The sequence below is a fragment of the Macrobrachium rosenbergii genome, chromosome 27 (assembly GCF_040412425.1).
Source record: "Macrobrachium rosenbergii isolate ZJJX-2024 chromosome 27, ASM4041242v1, whole genome shotgun sequence".
NCBI lineage: Eukaryota > Metazoa > Arthropoda > Malacostraca > Decapoda > Palaemonidae > Macrobrachium > Macrobrachium rosenbergii.
This window is the reverse complement of record NC_089767.1, coordinates 36,039,746-36,057,078: the sequence shown is the minus strand read 5'-3', so window position 1 is coordinate 36,057,078 and position 17,333 is coordinate 36,039,746. Positions and strand designations below refer to the sequence as shown.

The 17,333-nt window shown below is 36.8% G+C and overlaps 2 protein-coding genes across 5 annotated transcripts; both read left to right on the top strand.

The window, feature by feature from the left end:
• Positions 1-293: 293 nt before the first annotated feature.
• LOC136853620 (uncharacterized) lies at positions 294-2,717 on the top strand. The gene is made up of 3 exons (XM_067129422.1): positions 294-551; positions 790-931; positions 1,732-2,717. Exons 1-3 carry the CDS (start codon positions 408-410, stop codon positions 1,971-1,973), a joined length of 528 nt encoding a protein of 175 aa, XP_066985523.1. The 5' UTR covers positions 294-407; the 3' UTR covers positions 1,974-2,717.
• A 523-nt stretch (positions 2,718-3,240) lies between these two features.
• Positions 3,241-17,333, top strand: LOC136853619 (uncharacterized). 4 transcript variants are annotated; one of them, XM_067129421.1, is made up of 4 exons: positions 3,241-3,270; positions 9,336-9,483; positions 11,320-11,476; positions 16,068-17,333. In XM_067129421.1, the coding sequence occupies exons 2-4, from the start codon at positions 9,343-9,345 to the stop codon at positions 16,181-16,183; spliced, it is 414 nt and encodes a 137-aa protein (XP_066985522.1). In that variant the 5' UTR covers positions 3,241-3,270; positions 9,336-9,342; the 3' UTR covers positions 16,184-17,333. The 4 variants fall into 4 exon arrangements, with proteins under 4 accessions (XP_066985522.1, XP_066985519.1, XP_066985520.1 ...); XM_067129418.1 differs by lacking the exon at positions 3,241-3,270 and adding an exon at positions 4,649-4,738; XM_067129419.1 differs by lacking the exon at positions 3,241-3,270 and adding an exon at positions 7,701-7,796.

Here is a 17,333-nt window from a genome sequence, read left to right as displayed (position 1 = left end):
TTACCCTAAGTATTCCAACCTACCCCACCCCCCACACTTGAGATAATATTTCCCATCTGATTTTAGACCTGTCACCTCGTTTGAAACAGTTGAACTACCTTTCCAACAAGCATTTCAGTTTGTTTCCTTTGACAACTGGAGGCGGGTGTAGTTTCAGTTTCCTGCGGCAGTTTATAAGAAAAACACCTTTTTCAGAGTGTTAAGATGAGTAAACACTGGTCGTTTCATTGTTATGGAATTTAAAATAATGTTTTGCAGTTAGGTGTTAACTTGAAGTAGTGGTGTTCACTATTGTCGCAAAGTACTAGAATTCTTGGCTAATCAATAGATTAGCTTCGTGTGGTGTTAATACTAAAATATTCTCCGCTTCATAAAAATCCTATAAGGAATTCCTTCAAGTGAAAAATATGGCTAGAGGATTTTGGATGTTTCTACCCTTTTTCCTGGCAATGTTGTCATCATCGTCGGCTCTGGAATGCATAAAGTGCAAGAATTGTGGAGTTGATGAAGTCGAATATAAACTCTGCCATCCTCTTAAGCGCCGATGTATAGTGAGTCTGTTAATAGCTATTTGTTGTTGTTATAAATGTGATTCAACGTGGACACTGCTCATAAGTTTTCGACAGAATAGGCCTATTTGATTCAGATGTGAGCACTGCACTTATCAATGTTCGGCAGATTACCTTCTCCATCCAGACGTGCGCACTGCTCTCATGACGTTAGACAGGTTAGACCTGCTTTATCTGATAAGTCGTTCACGAAGTATACAACACAGCTTTGTTTTTCCAGGCCTTAGAATACATGGGGAGGGTAAGGAAGACCTGTGCCCCGACCATTTTTTGTAATATGAAAGATATAGGCTCTTTCATAGGACAATTGGGAGACGTCTTCGACCGGGCTGAGATGGTGTCAAAGGTAACTGGTGTTATGGGTAAGTACCGCTTGTTCTCTAGACACATAGTGTATCACGCCGATACTGATTCTACAGAAAGTAGGAAAAGCTTTACCTTAACGAAGAAAATAAGGTAAAGCTGATCCTACTTTATGTTTTTGGGAAGAATTTTGCTTTTAAAGAGATTAATTACAACCCAGTAGTGCTCTGTTGTTTAGTCAGGCAGGTTGGTAAAGCTAGACTAGTTTCTCTTCTGGCCTCGTAAAATAAACCAGCACTTTCATGTGTAACCGAAGGTTTGAATGTTATGACGTAAGTCTTGACGATTGCCGTGACTCGGTTAAAACCAAATTACCCCTCGTGATTTGGAGAAACTGAAGGCTGATTCTTCCGCATCATCGGGGAAGTATTTTCATAAGCTTTTTCGAGCTGATTCTGCCACCTCATGTTCAATCTCTCTCTCTCTCTCTCTCTCTCTCTCTCTCTCTCTCTCTCTCTCTCTCTCTCTCTCTCTCTCTCTCTCTCAGAACTTATAGCAGTAGTCGAAATGTTTCCATTGTACAGATAACAGTATCCAACATAAATTTCAAATTAGAGTCTAACAAAGTAATAGGAATTATAATCATAACGAGCATTAGTCAACCGTATTTCAGTTAGGTCTAGAGTTCGTGGAACAGTACTAGCGCACCTGTTATGCAACAGCTCGGACAACTTAATTTAAATGACACCCCCCTACCGAAGGAAATAAGATTAATATAATATAATGCTTAAATTGGATTATTCAGTGTTTTACCGGGATGTGGCTAATCAGTCATTTTTAATTTGTCACGGCAACGAAGGCAAGAAGACCTACTGCTGTAAAGGTGACCTCTGCAATCTGGAGACTCCTTTCGACGTTAAATTCTACGAATATGGCTCAGACGATAGCCCCGGGAACTTGAAGGCTAACTTAGTGCTCGTCCTTCCGCTGCTGTTCCTGCTGTACGTCCTAGGCAAGGTTCTAAGTCCTATGAAGAGAGGAGGCGTTTCCTGGACGTGTCCTCCTGAAGCTTCGAAGTTGTTGTCACTGAGCTTGTCATGAGTCTAGGTCAAGGTTGCTCTGCTTGATATCGAGTTAACGTTGAAATTACGTTTGCCGTAAACTCAAATTGGCCTCTTGTATACTTCATACAGTACAGTTTATGTATTAGTGTGTATTTATTAGAAATTCGAGCAATTAAGACTAGGCCAGTGTAATACATGTGCAGTTTTTTTATGTACTAATTTGTATTTATCAGAAACTCAAGCAAATATGAGCAGGCCAGTGTAATAAGTAACTTCATATCTGGAAAGTATTGTGGTAATATTTTTGCTTTAGAACTTGAATGCCACAATTATTTTACTGTGTTTTAAGAAACTGTATAGGGAGTTTTTGTTTTCAGAACTTCAAATCTCTGTACACGTTAAATTGTGCTATATTAGCATCTGAAAGGAATAATTAAAATACATTTGCTATTTGTGCCATATTCAAGCTTTCGGAAAAGATGCATGTTCTGTTAAATGTTAGTTAAATTTTAGTACAATTTTATAGTAAAATAATCTGTAAAAGTTACTTTTTTTCATTATCAACATTATCATAACATTGTGAAGATAGGTGGTTATATTTAACAAAAATTTCCAGAAACTGTTGGAAATTGCTGGTCTAAATGTAATTCCTCCCATAATGCCCAGTTGTAAACAAACAAAGGCTGGCATAGATAAAATATATTTTTCTTAGGGAGGGAACCTAATTAATTCTAGGAATGCCATCATATGTCAGCAATAAAAATATTTTGAATGAACTCGGGATTGAACTATTTTTTTCTACTCAGATTATATCTATGTATAGTAAAACATCAAAAGGTGTATTTTGGATGTAGAGGAGGTAAAAAAAAAAGTGTAACAGAGTATTAAATAGTTTATTCTTAAATTATTCTGCGTCACATCTTGTTTCTGCGTTTGGAAAGCTTGTCAATTTCTCTGGTTGAAAGACTAATTAGTACCATACTAGTATAATAATACTCTTGGTCATTGGTTATTTAAAGCGCTTACGCCTAATAGCTTCTTCCTATCAGCTTTTATTTTTTAAAAAAATCAATAAACAGAGCGTTCATTTCGTTATAAATTCTCAAGTCCATCGGGGTTTCTTGACTGTAAGTGGATGGTTGGTATGTGGAGTGGGCGCTTGAAAGACTCATAGTTTAGTAAGTATAAAGGTGTCTAGTACCACCTTTCAGCTGTTGAACGCGTCTGGTTGCCTTACGGTAGTTGGGAAATCTGAAAGCAGAGCTAATCTCGTAAGGCTGCGTGTTTTGTGGTCTATACCGTATCACGTATCCAGATCTGCTTCTTGAGTTTCAGTTAAGTGCAAGCTAAGAGCATTTCAAAGTTACTGATTTTCTATTTGATAATATTAACAAGAAAAGTTACTGATCGTAAAGACTGGACCTATTATTTGCTGCCTGCGGTAAGCAAATAGGCGTGTTCATTGGAGCAAAATACCTTGCGCTATGTACTTCACAAAGAATATTTCATTAGCTACAAAATAAATTTGTGTATATACTGTTATTATGATGTTATCAGGTTTTGTTGGTTTGCAATAATGATGAAAACTGTTCATGGAATCTATTTAGTGAAGATAATTTGTGGCTGAACCCCAAGGCTGGCTGACAGCTGTACGAGTAATTAGTATATAATATGTACTTGATTACAGCCCTGAATAATTCACGATGATTGCCCTAAAATTTACTTCAACCTGGAAGACATCATATATTATAATAATTCTCAATACTGAGCGCGGCTGAATGTATCTTTTAATAGTCTCTTTAGTCAACATGGTGGAAAAACTCTACTTCCAGCTATATTGACCGAGTAATTTTACCTTCCCCTTTTTTGTTAGTGTTTACTGGTTGAAATCCAGTTAAGTCTACACATTTGTTGCGGTACAAGGAAGTCTTTTTGGACAGTATAACCTCTATTTCCACGACACATCGTTAGACTGATATAAACAGTCCACCGTAGTGCCATAATCTTATTCAATTGAAGCAGTCGATGGGAATCTTGCATTGCGATTGATTAATTGCGGGTTATCTGGGTTACAACTACCAGGGTCACCGACGCCGTCTTGCATTGCGAAAAAGGGATTTACTTTATCACCTTTGTTTACGAAGAAGAATCGCGAGAACGTTGGGTTATAGCAATGGGCCTAGCCCACCTCTTCTCATGGTATACATTATTAGTAAATTGGGCACCACTGCTTGAAGGCAACAACGCCTCCCTTCCCTTCCCGCGCCAGCAACCCATCAGTGTTGCCAACCGTGTGGAGACAACTCCCTTAGTGTAGGGAGTTTTACCTCAAATTTAATGACGTTGAGACATAGTGACGCCAAGGGAAATTTGTTGAAATGTAGGGACTTTCGACATTGACTGATAAATGGTATATTTTATAAACGAAATTGAAGATGTGAATTCACTGTCACTTATCCACACACTAAGCCCTTTTCCTTGGGCAACACCAGCGCCTAGATTCATGTAGGATTTTTTTTCAGCTTTATTTGACGCTATGCGTCGTTGGCTAAGGATTACCACGTCAAAGCATGTTTCCGAACTCAGTTAATTTTATAGTTAGATGAATATGACACAAGTTTAACCATTTTAAAGGGTGAAATAAATGTTTTGCGTAGGGATATTCGGCCAGGAATATCTGGCAACACTGGGGTTGCATAAGATCATTCAGAATTTCAGTTAAAGGTCTTGAGTGGACTTGGTAGGAAGTACGGATCTTCGTTCCGTGAGACGAAGTTTGTGATATTTCGCGCCAGGAGACAGGTTAGTATTTTAAGCCTTTATTTCACTACGATCTGCAGGAAAAAGACAATTACGAGTAAATTTGATGTGCGCATTGCCGTGAAACCGCATGGCATGAACAGGAAGTAACTTAACGGTAATTATTGTTACTTGTGAAGTAAAAATAGAGGTGTCTTAAGTTGTTTGCGTACAAGGTTACTCCATTAGAGGAGAATGTTTCAAGTCACGTCTAAATCCCCGGTTTGTATGCGTAAACGCACGCAATCATTCTTGGTTGAATTTAATTAGCTTATCGAGGGTTCTCAAGTTTCCTAACGGGCTTAGGCCTACCGAGGATACGTGGGGCCTGGGCCTACCCTAGGTCTGCCTACCTCCATTAGCTTTAGGTTGGGTTAATTTCTTGAGTCACGCCTCTATTTACAAATTCAAATACACAAAATTTATTGATATATATTACATATACATCAAATGGGGTGTATCGGCATGATGGTACACCCTACAAAATATTTTAAGAATACATTATTCAGATTCCAAAATTACTTATTCCAATAGAAATTGGGAAACTTCTTCATAATTCTTCTCAATTTACAGTATTCTGTAAACATTTATTTCGGAATATAAACACAAAATCATGATATTTATGCTGTAAAGAATAAGACTGCCTTCCCATTAGTCAAGGTTACCGTCTATCGTATGGAACGGATACTTAATTAAGTAGTGCTGCTTAAATTAAAGTGCTCCTTACTGCTGCCTGTTAAAGTGCTCCCTACTGCTGCCAGCAACGCTGTTACAGCTGCTGAGTTGATGTTATTAATAGCAACTAAACAAGGGGTCTCCTTGATCAAATTTATCGGAGTTTTTGATTAATTCGTCAGTTTATACATATTGCTCTTTATTGAAATCTTGAAGTATTTTATTTCATTCATCATGTAGGCTATTCCCAGCAAGCTTTGTCATAGATTCTGCGGTATTAATTCTCTCTCCCATTCATTTAGAGGCCAGGCCATGGAAAAAGCGAGAAGTAGGAAGGAGGAAACAAAAATGAAGTGAGTGGAAGCCGTAGAAACAGGAAACTGCTTGTTCCGGGTGACCTAGGAAGACATTCGTTAATAAGAATTATTTTTAATATATTTTGATCACCGCCCATTTATATCGCTGTGACAGGGAAAGGCTTATTAAATAGATGGTTTGCAAGTTAATCATAATTTGTTCAGGGTAATAATGGTGAGGTATCGAAAACTTTAGCGAAATTATTATTCATTGACATATTTTGGGAGGTGGGGAGGTAGGGGAGGCGGTTAACCAGGTTTATCAGATGCAGAGGCCTAATAGGATCAGATTTGCTCAAGAGGCTGATATGCAATTGATAGCTTTAGCACCCTAAATGAACGTTAAAGCTAATAGGCTTATGGTCAGCGACGAAGCGTTGATAGCCTTTGCAAAGGCCACCACTCAACAAAGAGAGACATTTCGGCGTCCTTTCTACCGTGCAAACAAGTCTGTTTGAGATTAAACTTAGAAAAAGATCCTAAAGTAGGCCTAAGGATAAGTTGTTTTTATCCTAATGTGCTAGTTTGTTGCAAAGTAATTGAAATAGTCACTAGTATTTTAGTTTTGGACAAAACACGCATTCTGTTTGTAAATGAATCAACGAAGAATGTCCTTGTGCAACATTTTTAGTTTAGAAACGCGCAGTGCACAAGGCTGCCGAACGGTTAATTTTCCATTGTCACAAATATCAAGGTTGTTTTATGTATATAATTCGAGATGCGTTGCATTGTCGCAATTCTTAAAGGAATGACTCGTATCCTTAATATTTTCATGTACCTCCCTCCATATTTTACGTTAGTCAGGCTGGGAATTATTTAATTTGTGGGGGCTACTTCGTGTAAGGAAAAGGTTAATTTAGTGCATGCAATGCGTTCGTCGAAACTAGAATAATATAAACGAATTCCCACGAGAACCTTAGTCACTAGAAAGTCAATATTGATTTAACTGGGTGACCTGAATGGCTAGTATAATTGTGCAGGGTTTTATTAATTATTATTATTCAGTAGATGAAGCCTATTCATATGGAACTAGCCCACATTGGCCGTTCACTTAAAATTCAAGCTTCCAAAGAATATGGTGTTCATTAGGAAGAAGTAAAGGGAAGTACAGAAAGAGTAAAGGGAAATAACCAAGCAAAGGACCAGTAGGCGTATTTTGAGCTGTCCTCAAAGTCATTAAGATTTTGTGGCGTCAAATCCAACGTTTTTTCATGTTTTATGCATTTTTTTTATTCCACACCCATTGTGCACTGTCGCTTTTAAACTCTCTCTCTCTCTCTCTCTCTCTCTCTCTCTCTCTCTCTCTCTCTCTCTCTCTCTCTCTCTCTCTCTCTCTCTCATAATTAAACTTCAGGGACTGGGCAATTGTATTTAGTTATTTTTATTTTGACATCATTAGGATCTGGCGTGACTTCTGACATTTCTGTTACTAGTACGTCAGTCGACAAAAAAGCCTCAATGAATGTGAACAATTCATGAAAAAAAAAAAAAAACTTTTCATCCCACGCAGAAGTTCCCAGCATCCTGACGTGATATCCACGCGTGAGGTATAAAGACATTGCCAGTACATTTTGAAGCTTTATCGTATTAGTTTAACATTTTTTATCAAAACATATTACTCAGAGTAAACTTTATAAGTTATGTTAGTCATGGTACGAGGTTCAAATGAGTAATGCAAAAAAAAAAATTAAATACAGAGTGAGGTTACACTGGGATGTATATACCGTGCATGACTGCCTATGTTGCCAAATAGTGATTAAGAAGTACATAAAGTCCATAACGGTATTCTCCATATCGATCATAGTATTATAACAACAAAAGATTAACAAACCTTGTATCTGTGTTGGTAACTAGAGCACATATACCTTTTAAAATAAAAAAAAATTACACTTATAATAAAAATAAGCAGTTGATATTGATAGCCTGAAAATGGCAACTGTTCCTTGGGGCTGGGTTTCTGTTTTGTGTCTGTGTGACGCCGGAGCGAACCAACTACGCTAGACGCACAGAAAAGGTTCGAATAGTGACAGGTGTGTGGTATTACAGCCTTACGCTCTTTGGATTATTTTGTATTACTGCCCTAAGTGTGTGGTCGTTTTTCTAGCAAATAAAAGAACCAAGTGATTGGTGGTATAGTTTTGTGCATTTCTTAAGCAAGATATATTGGATTATAATGCTGTCAGAAAATGAATTTTTCATATTATCTTGCCCTGATTTTCAGGGAGTGACGTGTATCGGTCGATTAGTCACAAGTGTTGTAGAACTAATGGATAAATCTGGTAGATTAATTCTTAAAAAAAGAAAAAAACTTGTGGTGTATTATAAAAGTCACGTGGTAAATACATTAGTTGATGCTGTATTTTTTTTTTTAGCAATTGTTGCAAATTGTCGCAGAAGTGTAGATTCTAGGAATTTTAGAGGTTACTTCTCTGTTAAGTTGTTACGACTGTGTAGGCTGGGATGATGCCACCTCGACCCACCTCGACCGTCGAGTCTGGTGGGTCACTGCACCGTAAGTTGGTCAGATTACGTTAACATGGGAAAAATTAAAAGGTATAAGTATTTTGTAGACGCACTTGATGAAAAACAAATGCATAGCACGATTAGCATACCACTAACGACATTTTTATAAAAAAAAAAAATATATATATATGTGTATATATATAGACAATTGTATCAATACTGGTATTTTTATTGATCCTGTTTGATTTTATTATATATTTAACATGCATCCTCCCTCCCGCAATAGGGGTTGCCACTTCAAGTGCACCTTGCGTGACACACTGTATGTGATACTCAAGGTTTTTTTTTTTTTAAGCATTCCCGACCCAGTTGCATTGTTTTCTTTGATAGCCGTCCTACTTCTTTATTTATAGTTTTTTCTAGTTTAAGTCTCGTTTAATCACAGTGCTTAACACAGTATGAACGTGAAGTATGTGTGTCACTAGCTTTAATATTTTGCTAGTACTACCGCACATGCGTATCTAATACGTATTTTTTGGGGGGGCAAATTAGACCAAAGTGGTTTTCCGCCAATGGGATTGCAAATTACCATATTGAAATATTATGAGAAATCTGACATGACGGTTTTTAAAGTTTATCAATGCAGTTTGGCCTTATATGAAAATTGAAATCCCATAGACCTACAATATGAACTTCAAAAGTTCAAGCGAAGAGGCAGTGCATAACTACTTTCAAAACAATTCGCCTTTTATTTTGGTAATTAACTTACATTTTTACATTTTTATCTGTGTGTTTATTAATTTATGTATTGTCTCAAATAACATATCTCTTATTTCTGTATTTCCTATAACCTGTTGTTGCTTCTTTCAAATGAGCACCATAGTCTTAGAAAGGTTGAATTTCAAGTAAATGGCACTTGTGGTGGGCGTGTTCCACATGAATGGGGTTCAATAATAATAATAATAATAATAATAATAATAATAATAATAATAATAATAAGTATGAGAAGACCAGCTAAACTCTCTCCTGTCAACAGAAACGAATAGACTCACCTTTTATTTAAAATAAGTATGTGCACATTTGATTAAATCTTTTCCCGTCAACAGAAACGACATGGCCAAGTGGATAACCCTTCTGGTGGGGTTGGCATTGGCAACAACGCTCTCGGCAGCCCTGAAATGCATCACCTGCGAAGACTGTAAACATAAGCCTCAATTATCCATGACCTGCCCAGCTGATCATACTGTCTGTATGGTAAGTCTTTTGTTGGGAGGGGGGCGTGGGGGTAGGGTGGACTCTCTTGCAGATTGTAAACGAGAGATTGTGTGTAGGTTTTTGTATGTTAGACTATTTTGGATTGTGTGGGTGTTATGCTTCCAGGGTAGTCTGTAGTTATGTTTATTTACTTGAGAAAGATAAACTGCCATTGAATTTCCTCTCTCTCTCTCTCTCTGGTTAACATGATTTAAGGGGTTGACTTTCTATTTTCTCTGCTTGAGTAAACAATAAGCTATCCATATAACTGATTCTCTCTCTCTCTCTCTCTCTCTCTCTCTCTCTCTCTCTCTCTCTCTCTCTCTCTCTCTCTCTCTCTCTCTCATTGCACAACCACAAATATCACTGGTGATAATTTCCCATGACTCGGCGTGAGGTTACAAGACATTTACCCAAGGATTCCCTATGTGTAGACCTATGCTGTTCTGTCATCTATTCTGTCATTTATAAGAACCCTCATCAAGCAACCTGTAGTCACTGGAATCTGGAATAACAGCTGATTCAGGAGATGGCATTCTCCTTGAACAATGACCAACGTTAATGGGTCTGTAACTGAATCAAACCGCACAGTATCATCAGAATCACACTGACCTCGTAGAGTTCCAACAAGATTGGTTCCACTCCGGAAATCCTGTTTATAAAGTCATGATCTTGTGGTGTCTGCTGAAGTGTGTCTCTTGCACTTCGTGATAATTGACTATTTCATTTTGCCTTTCAAAAACCTGTTGACTCACTTGATCCTTGGTATCTTCTCGTCTTGTAAATTTGGTTAACAACTGCTGGCCTTCAGATAATGGAGAAAAAGGTTATAAATATGTCTGAATGCAAAATTATAGTAGAATTAAGAACCACGAAAAATAAGAGGCATAAGTAGGATCCAATTAAACAGCTCAGAAAAGAGTTATAAAAAATAGAAATAAGGTGGTGCTTAATAACATAGAGAATGGGAAACGCCTCTGGAGCTGAAATAGGGTGCAGTTTGACATAGAAATGGGGTAAATCAAAAGATAACCTGATTTTAGCCTTGAATAAACAAAGGAAAAATTGTATTCTGTAGTGAATGACAGGTGAAAGGCCTACAAGGTAGCAATAATAGCCTGTGCAATAGAAATATAAAAAATTGCTATAAAAACATATTAGATTTTGATCGGAAATGTAAAAATTAGGACACCAAACCACACTAGTGTGCAGAAGGAGGAAAGAAACATTCAAGTTTTTCCTTGTCCGTCTTTGCCTGTGTAGTGTAAAGCAGTTTGACCTCGTGCATCATTTGTGGTTACATTTTGTGCTTCAGTATTTGCTTCCGTTGTTTTCTTAAGTCCAGCTGGAGACACAATTGGACAACTTATCATATTATCAGGTAATGGGGACTCCAAACCCCTGAAGAATCTGTTGTAGTCTGTTATGTTCTGGTACATGAATATTCCTCTCGAAGTGTAATCTACCCAGGTGCAAGAGATGTAATTCTTAAAGGAACTGTCCTTTTATAGAAATTCATGCTCTCTTTCCCTTTCGTCCATCGCACAGGAAAACAGTGAAACTTTTTCAGGGTTTATTATCCATATGGCTTAATTACTGACAATATAAGAACACTAAAAGGTAGTTTCATCTTTCAGAAATTGCCTATTGGATTTCTATAGAATGGACCCCACGTTAGCTTGGATTTTTCTGTCACAGTTATATCTACCAGAGCATCTTAGATTGACACATGCCTGTTTCCAAATCTATGTAAAGCTTTTACTTAAACTTTTATGAGTTAATCCTCTTATCAGCAAATACTGTACCATGAAACTTACCTCTGTTGTTTTATTTCAGAAAACTAAAATTGACGGCAAGATAAAAAAGAATTGCGCTCCTAGGTCCGTTTGCAGTGTGAAAGCTGGCGACAGCAAATCTATGGATGTACTGAAGAAACTCAAGACCCTTTTCAGCGATCATGACATCAAGAAACTCATCAGTGAAACTCTCCACAGTAAGTGTTACGAGGTGCTTTTATTCATGTTGATATAAAGTAAGACATATGGTAAGGTAACCTTCACAGTTGTACCGTACTGTGAATTTTCAGTAGGATGACCCATTTTACAAATGGTTTTGTTCCATGACAGAACCGAGGTACTGTATGCCACTTTTATTGTTTTTTAGGAATTCAGTTGTTTACCTAACGTATTACTCTCATAGTACCTACCTCTTTTGTAAATCCATACTTTACATTGATAGGGAGGGCTGCTCATTGCAGTACAAATTGCTGTAGTTACTGGCAGTTCATTACCCATTCAACTAGATTTGTTAACACCAGAAAACAACTTGCAGTAGTGCAGGTTTGTCACCTACCACATTAACACAATATGAATAATTGTACGCACATGCAGTTATGCATAATCAGTTTAAACAAACATGTTAGATCTTTTAACCAGCATTGAGGCCAGTGATGTATTAACGATAAGGTTGTAAAAAAGTGCAGAGGAGTCTATCAAAATGTCAAGCAAGCAAACAAGATCTATAGGTTCCTGGTGTGAATAACACAGTGAATCTACCAAGGCTAAAATTATATACCAGTTTGATCTAGCCAAACAACTTATGTATTTGAAGAAAGCAAGGAGTCTTTGACTCTTCTTGGGAAATGTATGACAGTTGAGAGATAACTATACCAGAAACTTTAAAAATACTGAAGATAGCCTACTAAGAATGCATGAAGTTACAAATAATTCAGTAGTAGGATCTGTTATTCTCATTTTCATAAAATTTATTACTGCCAAGTTACTCTGAAAATTATCAAGAATAACTTAAAAAAACATGCAATGCCAAGTTCACCCTTGAGAACTCAGAGATGCTTTCTCAGATTCTGTTTCAGGGGAAGACTCATTTCTTGTGGTGCTTCTCTCTGACATTCAGGGTTACTACAGAGGTGTTATAAATTGTACTGTATATCAGAGTCATCCCTGTAGTAACTATTTTGATGTTGCTCTTTATAGCGTCATTAGTGCTGTATCCCTTCCAGTTGGACTCTCTCTGTAATTATGATCTGCATTCAGATTCCAAATCTGCACCAGTATTTGTGGAACAGCCTGCCTCCGTAGACCCATTTCTGAGGAAGAACCCCTTCCTCATGGTCATAAAAGCAGTGATCAATTAGTAGAACTGTCCTGTACTCCTCCTTAGAGAAAATTGAACTGCATTTTTTCAGGACATCCTTGGGAATGTAATCCTGACTGCCTTTGTAACTTGCCATGCCTTGAAGCATGGACAGGACATTTGAGCGACAATGGAGCCCCCATAGACAGGGCCTCAAGGTGTTGCATGAAGAATCTCCTGAGCACTGTGAGAAAGCTCTTACCCTGTTGGATATCCACGATATCCTTGGCAATGGACAGCAGTAGTCAAGTCATTTAAGATTCACTCTTCTTAAGGAAATAATGTTTGGCTCATGAGGAAGTCTCTTAATTGAGGTTGCTATTTCAGTCTTGATTACTCCTGATGGAGATTTGGAGGCTAAGACTGTAGGAGTGATCTCCAGTCCAAAGAAGAGATGATATTAGAGTGTGTGTCTCGTAAAGTGTGGAAGGTGCACAAGGTTCTTAGGACATCGATTATTATCCTTACTTTTGAAAGGCCTGATGTCCTTTTCACATAAATATAGGAAATGAGAGTAAAAGGCAATCATTTCAAATAGTAATTAAGGTAGTGTTATAGTAATTTTCAGGTTTGAACACCTGGCCCTAATACACGTATGTAAGCATGCCCATGTAATGTACATTTCTAAACCTGATTATAGAGATTGCAATATTTGAGGCCAGATTCTGAAATTGCAACATGTGGCATAAAGCCAGTGACAGTGAATTCCAACAGTATAAAATATAAAATCCAGCTTTAAACATGTAGATGTAGGTTATGCCAATAGACTATTAAATGAAAAGAAAAATTTTGTAAAGGATGTAAAATCAAAAGTAAACTCGCAGCAAGGAACAACCGTTTAATCTTGCATTATTGTTGAGGGTCCTCCCGAGCTAAATGAATTGGCGTATGAGGAAAAAAACATGGCGAGGAAATTTGTTCGCCTCACAAGGCATTGCCAGTGTCCATTAAGGTCAAGTGTTGCTTCTCCTCATCTGTTCTTCCGTTTCCCCAACAGAACTCTACAATACTGTCTCAGACAGTGCCTTTGCCTAGTATAGGGAAGATTCCACCTAGGTCAGACTTACCAGATGGGTCAATCATGAAAGTTTCTGGTCTTGTTAGTTCACCACCACCTAACTAAAAGAGAGAGATGTCCATCACTCTCTAGAAGCAGGAAAACTATAAATTATCTACATCAAAAAGATATGATCCTCTTTCATCCAGCAACATTAAGTAATTGACATCCGCCCAAACAGTAAAGAGCATCAGTTACCCTAAAAACTATTTTGTTTTATGTTGAGATCCTTCAGCCTCCTCAGCATGTATCCTAGAAAATAACACAAGGAATGGCAGTGCCTTGAATTCAACATCTCAAGACCACTGTTGACTATAATGAATGGTAATCATCAAAAGTCAATAAAAATGTAATGGGAATACCTCTCCTGAAGTGGCTTTCAGGAAATAAGTACTGATTTTCACTTCAATTCTTTAGCGGAATTATCCAAGTCTGAGAACAAAATAATGTATAAAAAACTTAAAATTTTAGTTAAAAGAGCAACTTCATCTTATGTATTCTGATTCACAAAAAGTGTTTCATAGGTACAATGTACTGTATTTTTAAGTCAGCCAACTCAGTTATGGTTTCATCTTGTTGAGTAACCAAGTTACAATTGAAACACTTCCAAGTTGATGTGCTTTTGTGTGTTGTGATTTAATATTAATAATCAAAACCCTAATATGAGAAATCCAACGACAACGTTGGGACCTTGTAAGTCAGAAAAAAAATGAAGATCATGAGTGTTATGTCTCTCCTTGGAAGAATGGAAATATGTCCAGAAGATGGGAGATTTTAGTCTGCCATTTTATATAAAATATTTTCCTAACTCATAAGTATTTGATGACTGGCGATCATAGACATTTTGAGAAGACTGTTTGGTTCATTTGATTGGGCATTTACTAGTTCAATCCCCCAGTCTGGGGTATCTTAAAAGGATAATGAATCAAAATTCACGGTGAGGAAGACAGGCACTGTATATCCTAGCCAGGGTGCTAGGAGAGGATGTAGTATATGATCCCAGTGCATTTTGGAGAATATTTAGAAGCATGTCTTATGCAAAAGGTGGGATAAGTTATGTGCAATATATTTATTTATTTTTTATGGTTCTCAGTTCATTAACTTTTGAATACCTGCTTTTATAAAAAAAAATGACGTATCAGAAATCATTGATATTCCCGTTAGAGAACCTTAAATCAATAAGTCTGTCCTTTTTTTGGTAAAAGCTAGTATATATTTATTATATAAATTTCCTGCAAGGAAAATTTGCAGCATCTGATTAGTAAATGAATAAATTTCGATTTCTCTAAAGTTAACACTAAATTTTTACGTATTTCTTGTATTCTTTAACTTTTTCTCCCATATTACAATAAACTGATATGTTGACTATCTGATATTTCTGTAATGATATAATCATAATGAAAATAGAATGTTTCTGTAAGGTGATCGTACAATAATCATTCGTTGTTTATGCCATGTAAATATACAGTAGTTACTGGTGGAAATGTAACCTGGTACGTTTTCTATCATGCAATGGTATTGTTTGTAAAGAAAACGGAATTATGATCGATGGGTATACTATAGTAAATGTCAATCACGCTAAGAAGACCACTTATTTCAGTTTACGGAACTTAAATGATGAATTCTAAGGTTCTTCGCTGATAAGCTTCAAGTATAATTACAAAGATGTTTTCAGGTTTTGCAGTTTAAAAATGAAGAAATGTACTTAGTAAAATTGGAAAATAGCATAAGCTAAAACAGGTGTTGTTTTCCGTGACTTTAGTTTATTCAGCTAGACTTAGGCTGTATCGTGACCTAATACCCTGTTTATTCTATGTACCACATGTGCGATAACACGAACTTTATTATCCGTTAAGAGACAACATAAATTTCTTTTTGTTTGTTTCTTAAAGGACATTTTAAGAATAATTTGTTTAATAGCATCCAGATAGCCTGCTATGCTTTCAGAGCAATAGTCTATATCACTTGAAGTTTATTATCTTCATTTTCTGTAAAGGGGGCTAGGGCATTGTAATGACACCTTTTGCACTTCCTAAAATGCCTCCCCACAAGGGGTGTCTGCTATCAGTATCTCCACATCATCATATAACACATTATCACTAGGCGGCCAATAAAGGGAACACATTTTATATATCCTTTTTATGATCATCTTGCACTCCCTCCACTCGAAAAGGAACATGTTAACCTCTTACTGTATCAGGACACACTGTATATTAACATTTCTCCGATTTATTCCACATTGTGATGAGTATGTTAACCAAGGAAGCTGCTTATTTTGGGTTGGTCAGTTTAGCCTATGTTTTTAGGTAGTATAAGCAAAATGCGAACACCTTGTACATCATGAAACTGAATGTCATTTGCCCTGCTTTTACAGGGAAGGATACACTCGTCCACTGCTGTTCTGCTAATTACTGCAACGGTTCGCCGGACAGGAGGGCAAGTGTGGGACTCCTGTTTCTCCTGCCCTTTGCCATATATCTTTTCGGTTAAAAAGCACTGTGTAATTCGTCCGTCCCGTGTGGCCGAGAATTAAAATGGATGGCTTGTATCATATCACCAAAAAAGCAAAGTTATGCCTTTGAAAACTGTCTTCAGTGCTCCGTCACACAACGCACGAAATCTATAGCTTTTTACAAGTGAATCTTTTGCCTCGATCTCGTGATTGTGTCTAAATGAACCACTAAGAGTTTCCTTAAGATGACACGAATGTTCTGAAACACACTGAAACTCTACAGTGAACGAGTATGTTTTTTTGTGAGTTGTACCTGTATACTATTTATGAAAAATCGTTTTATATTACATTTTCTACTTTATAACTTTTTTAGAGGGTTTTATTATGATTTAAAGCTTGAGAGTGAATGGCCTAAGCCTCAGTGTTACAAGTATCATGTGCATGGTATGTTTTAGCTGATTATTGTCAGTGGTAATTATTATGAATCCCGGTGCATCTTTTCTGTAACGTTAAGTTTTTATCTACAGAGTAATTAGGGTGCTAAAAAGTAAGGTCTCATCTGCATAGCTTTAAAAGGAACACCGAATTTGCACTGTTGTTACCCGAGAGATTTGAGAGTAGCATAACAGCTAAGGATACGTATGTGTTCAGGCAGTGTAGAGTTTGATGGCAGTAAGAAGACATAGCCAAGGTAATAACAGTTTTTGCAGTACAGTTTTTGGTGACTACAATATGACAGAGCCGAGGTTGATAAGTGGTCTTTCTGTACAGCAAATTATGACGGTAAGAAGACATAAGCAGAGTTATGACAGATGATATAGTGTAGTACAGTCAGTTTTGAAATTGTTAGACACCATTTGATAATGACGGAACAACATGTAGATTACAAAATATGTTTTATTACACCATTTGATAATGACGGAACAACATACAGATTACAAATTTTTAATACCGTTTATTGTCGAAATTTATAGAAATTTATTATTTCAGAGTCTCACACACTCAAAATGGTTTTCCTGGCATGCAAAATTGTGTTTTTTGCAATATATAGAATTAAGAGTTGATTCCCAGGTTATTCTTTAAGCATTAAACTTTACTTATATTTATCATAAAAGAGAATTATGGCAACTATTGTAGGATTATGTTGTAACTACTGAATAATATACTCATGGAATAGTTAATAAGAAA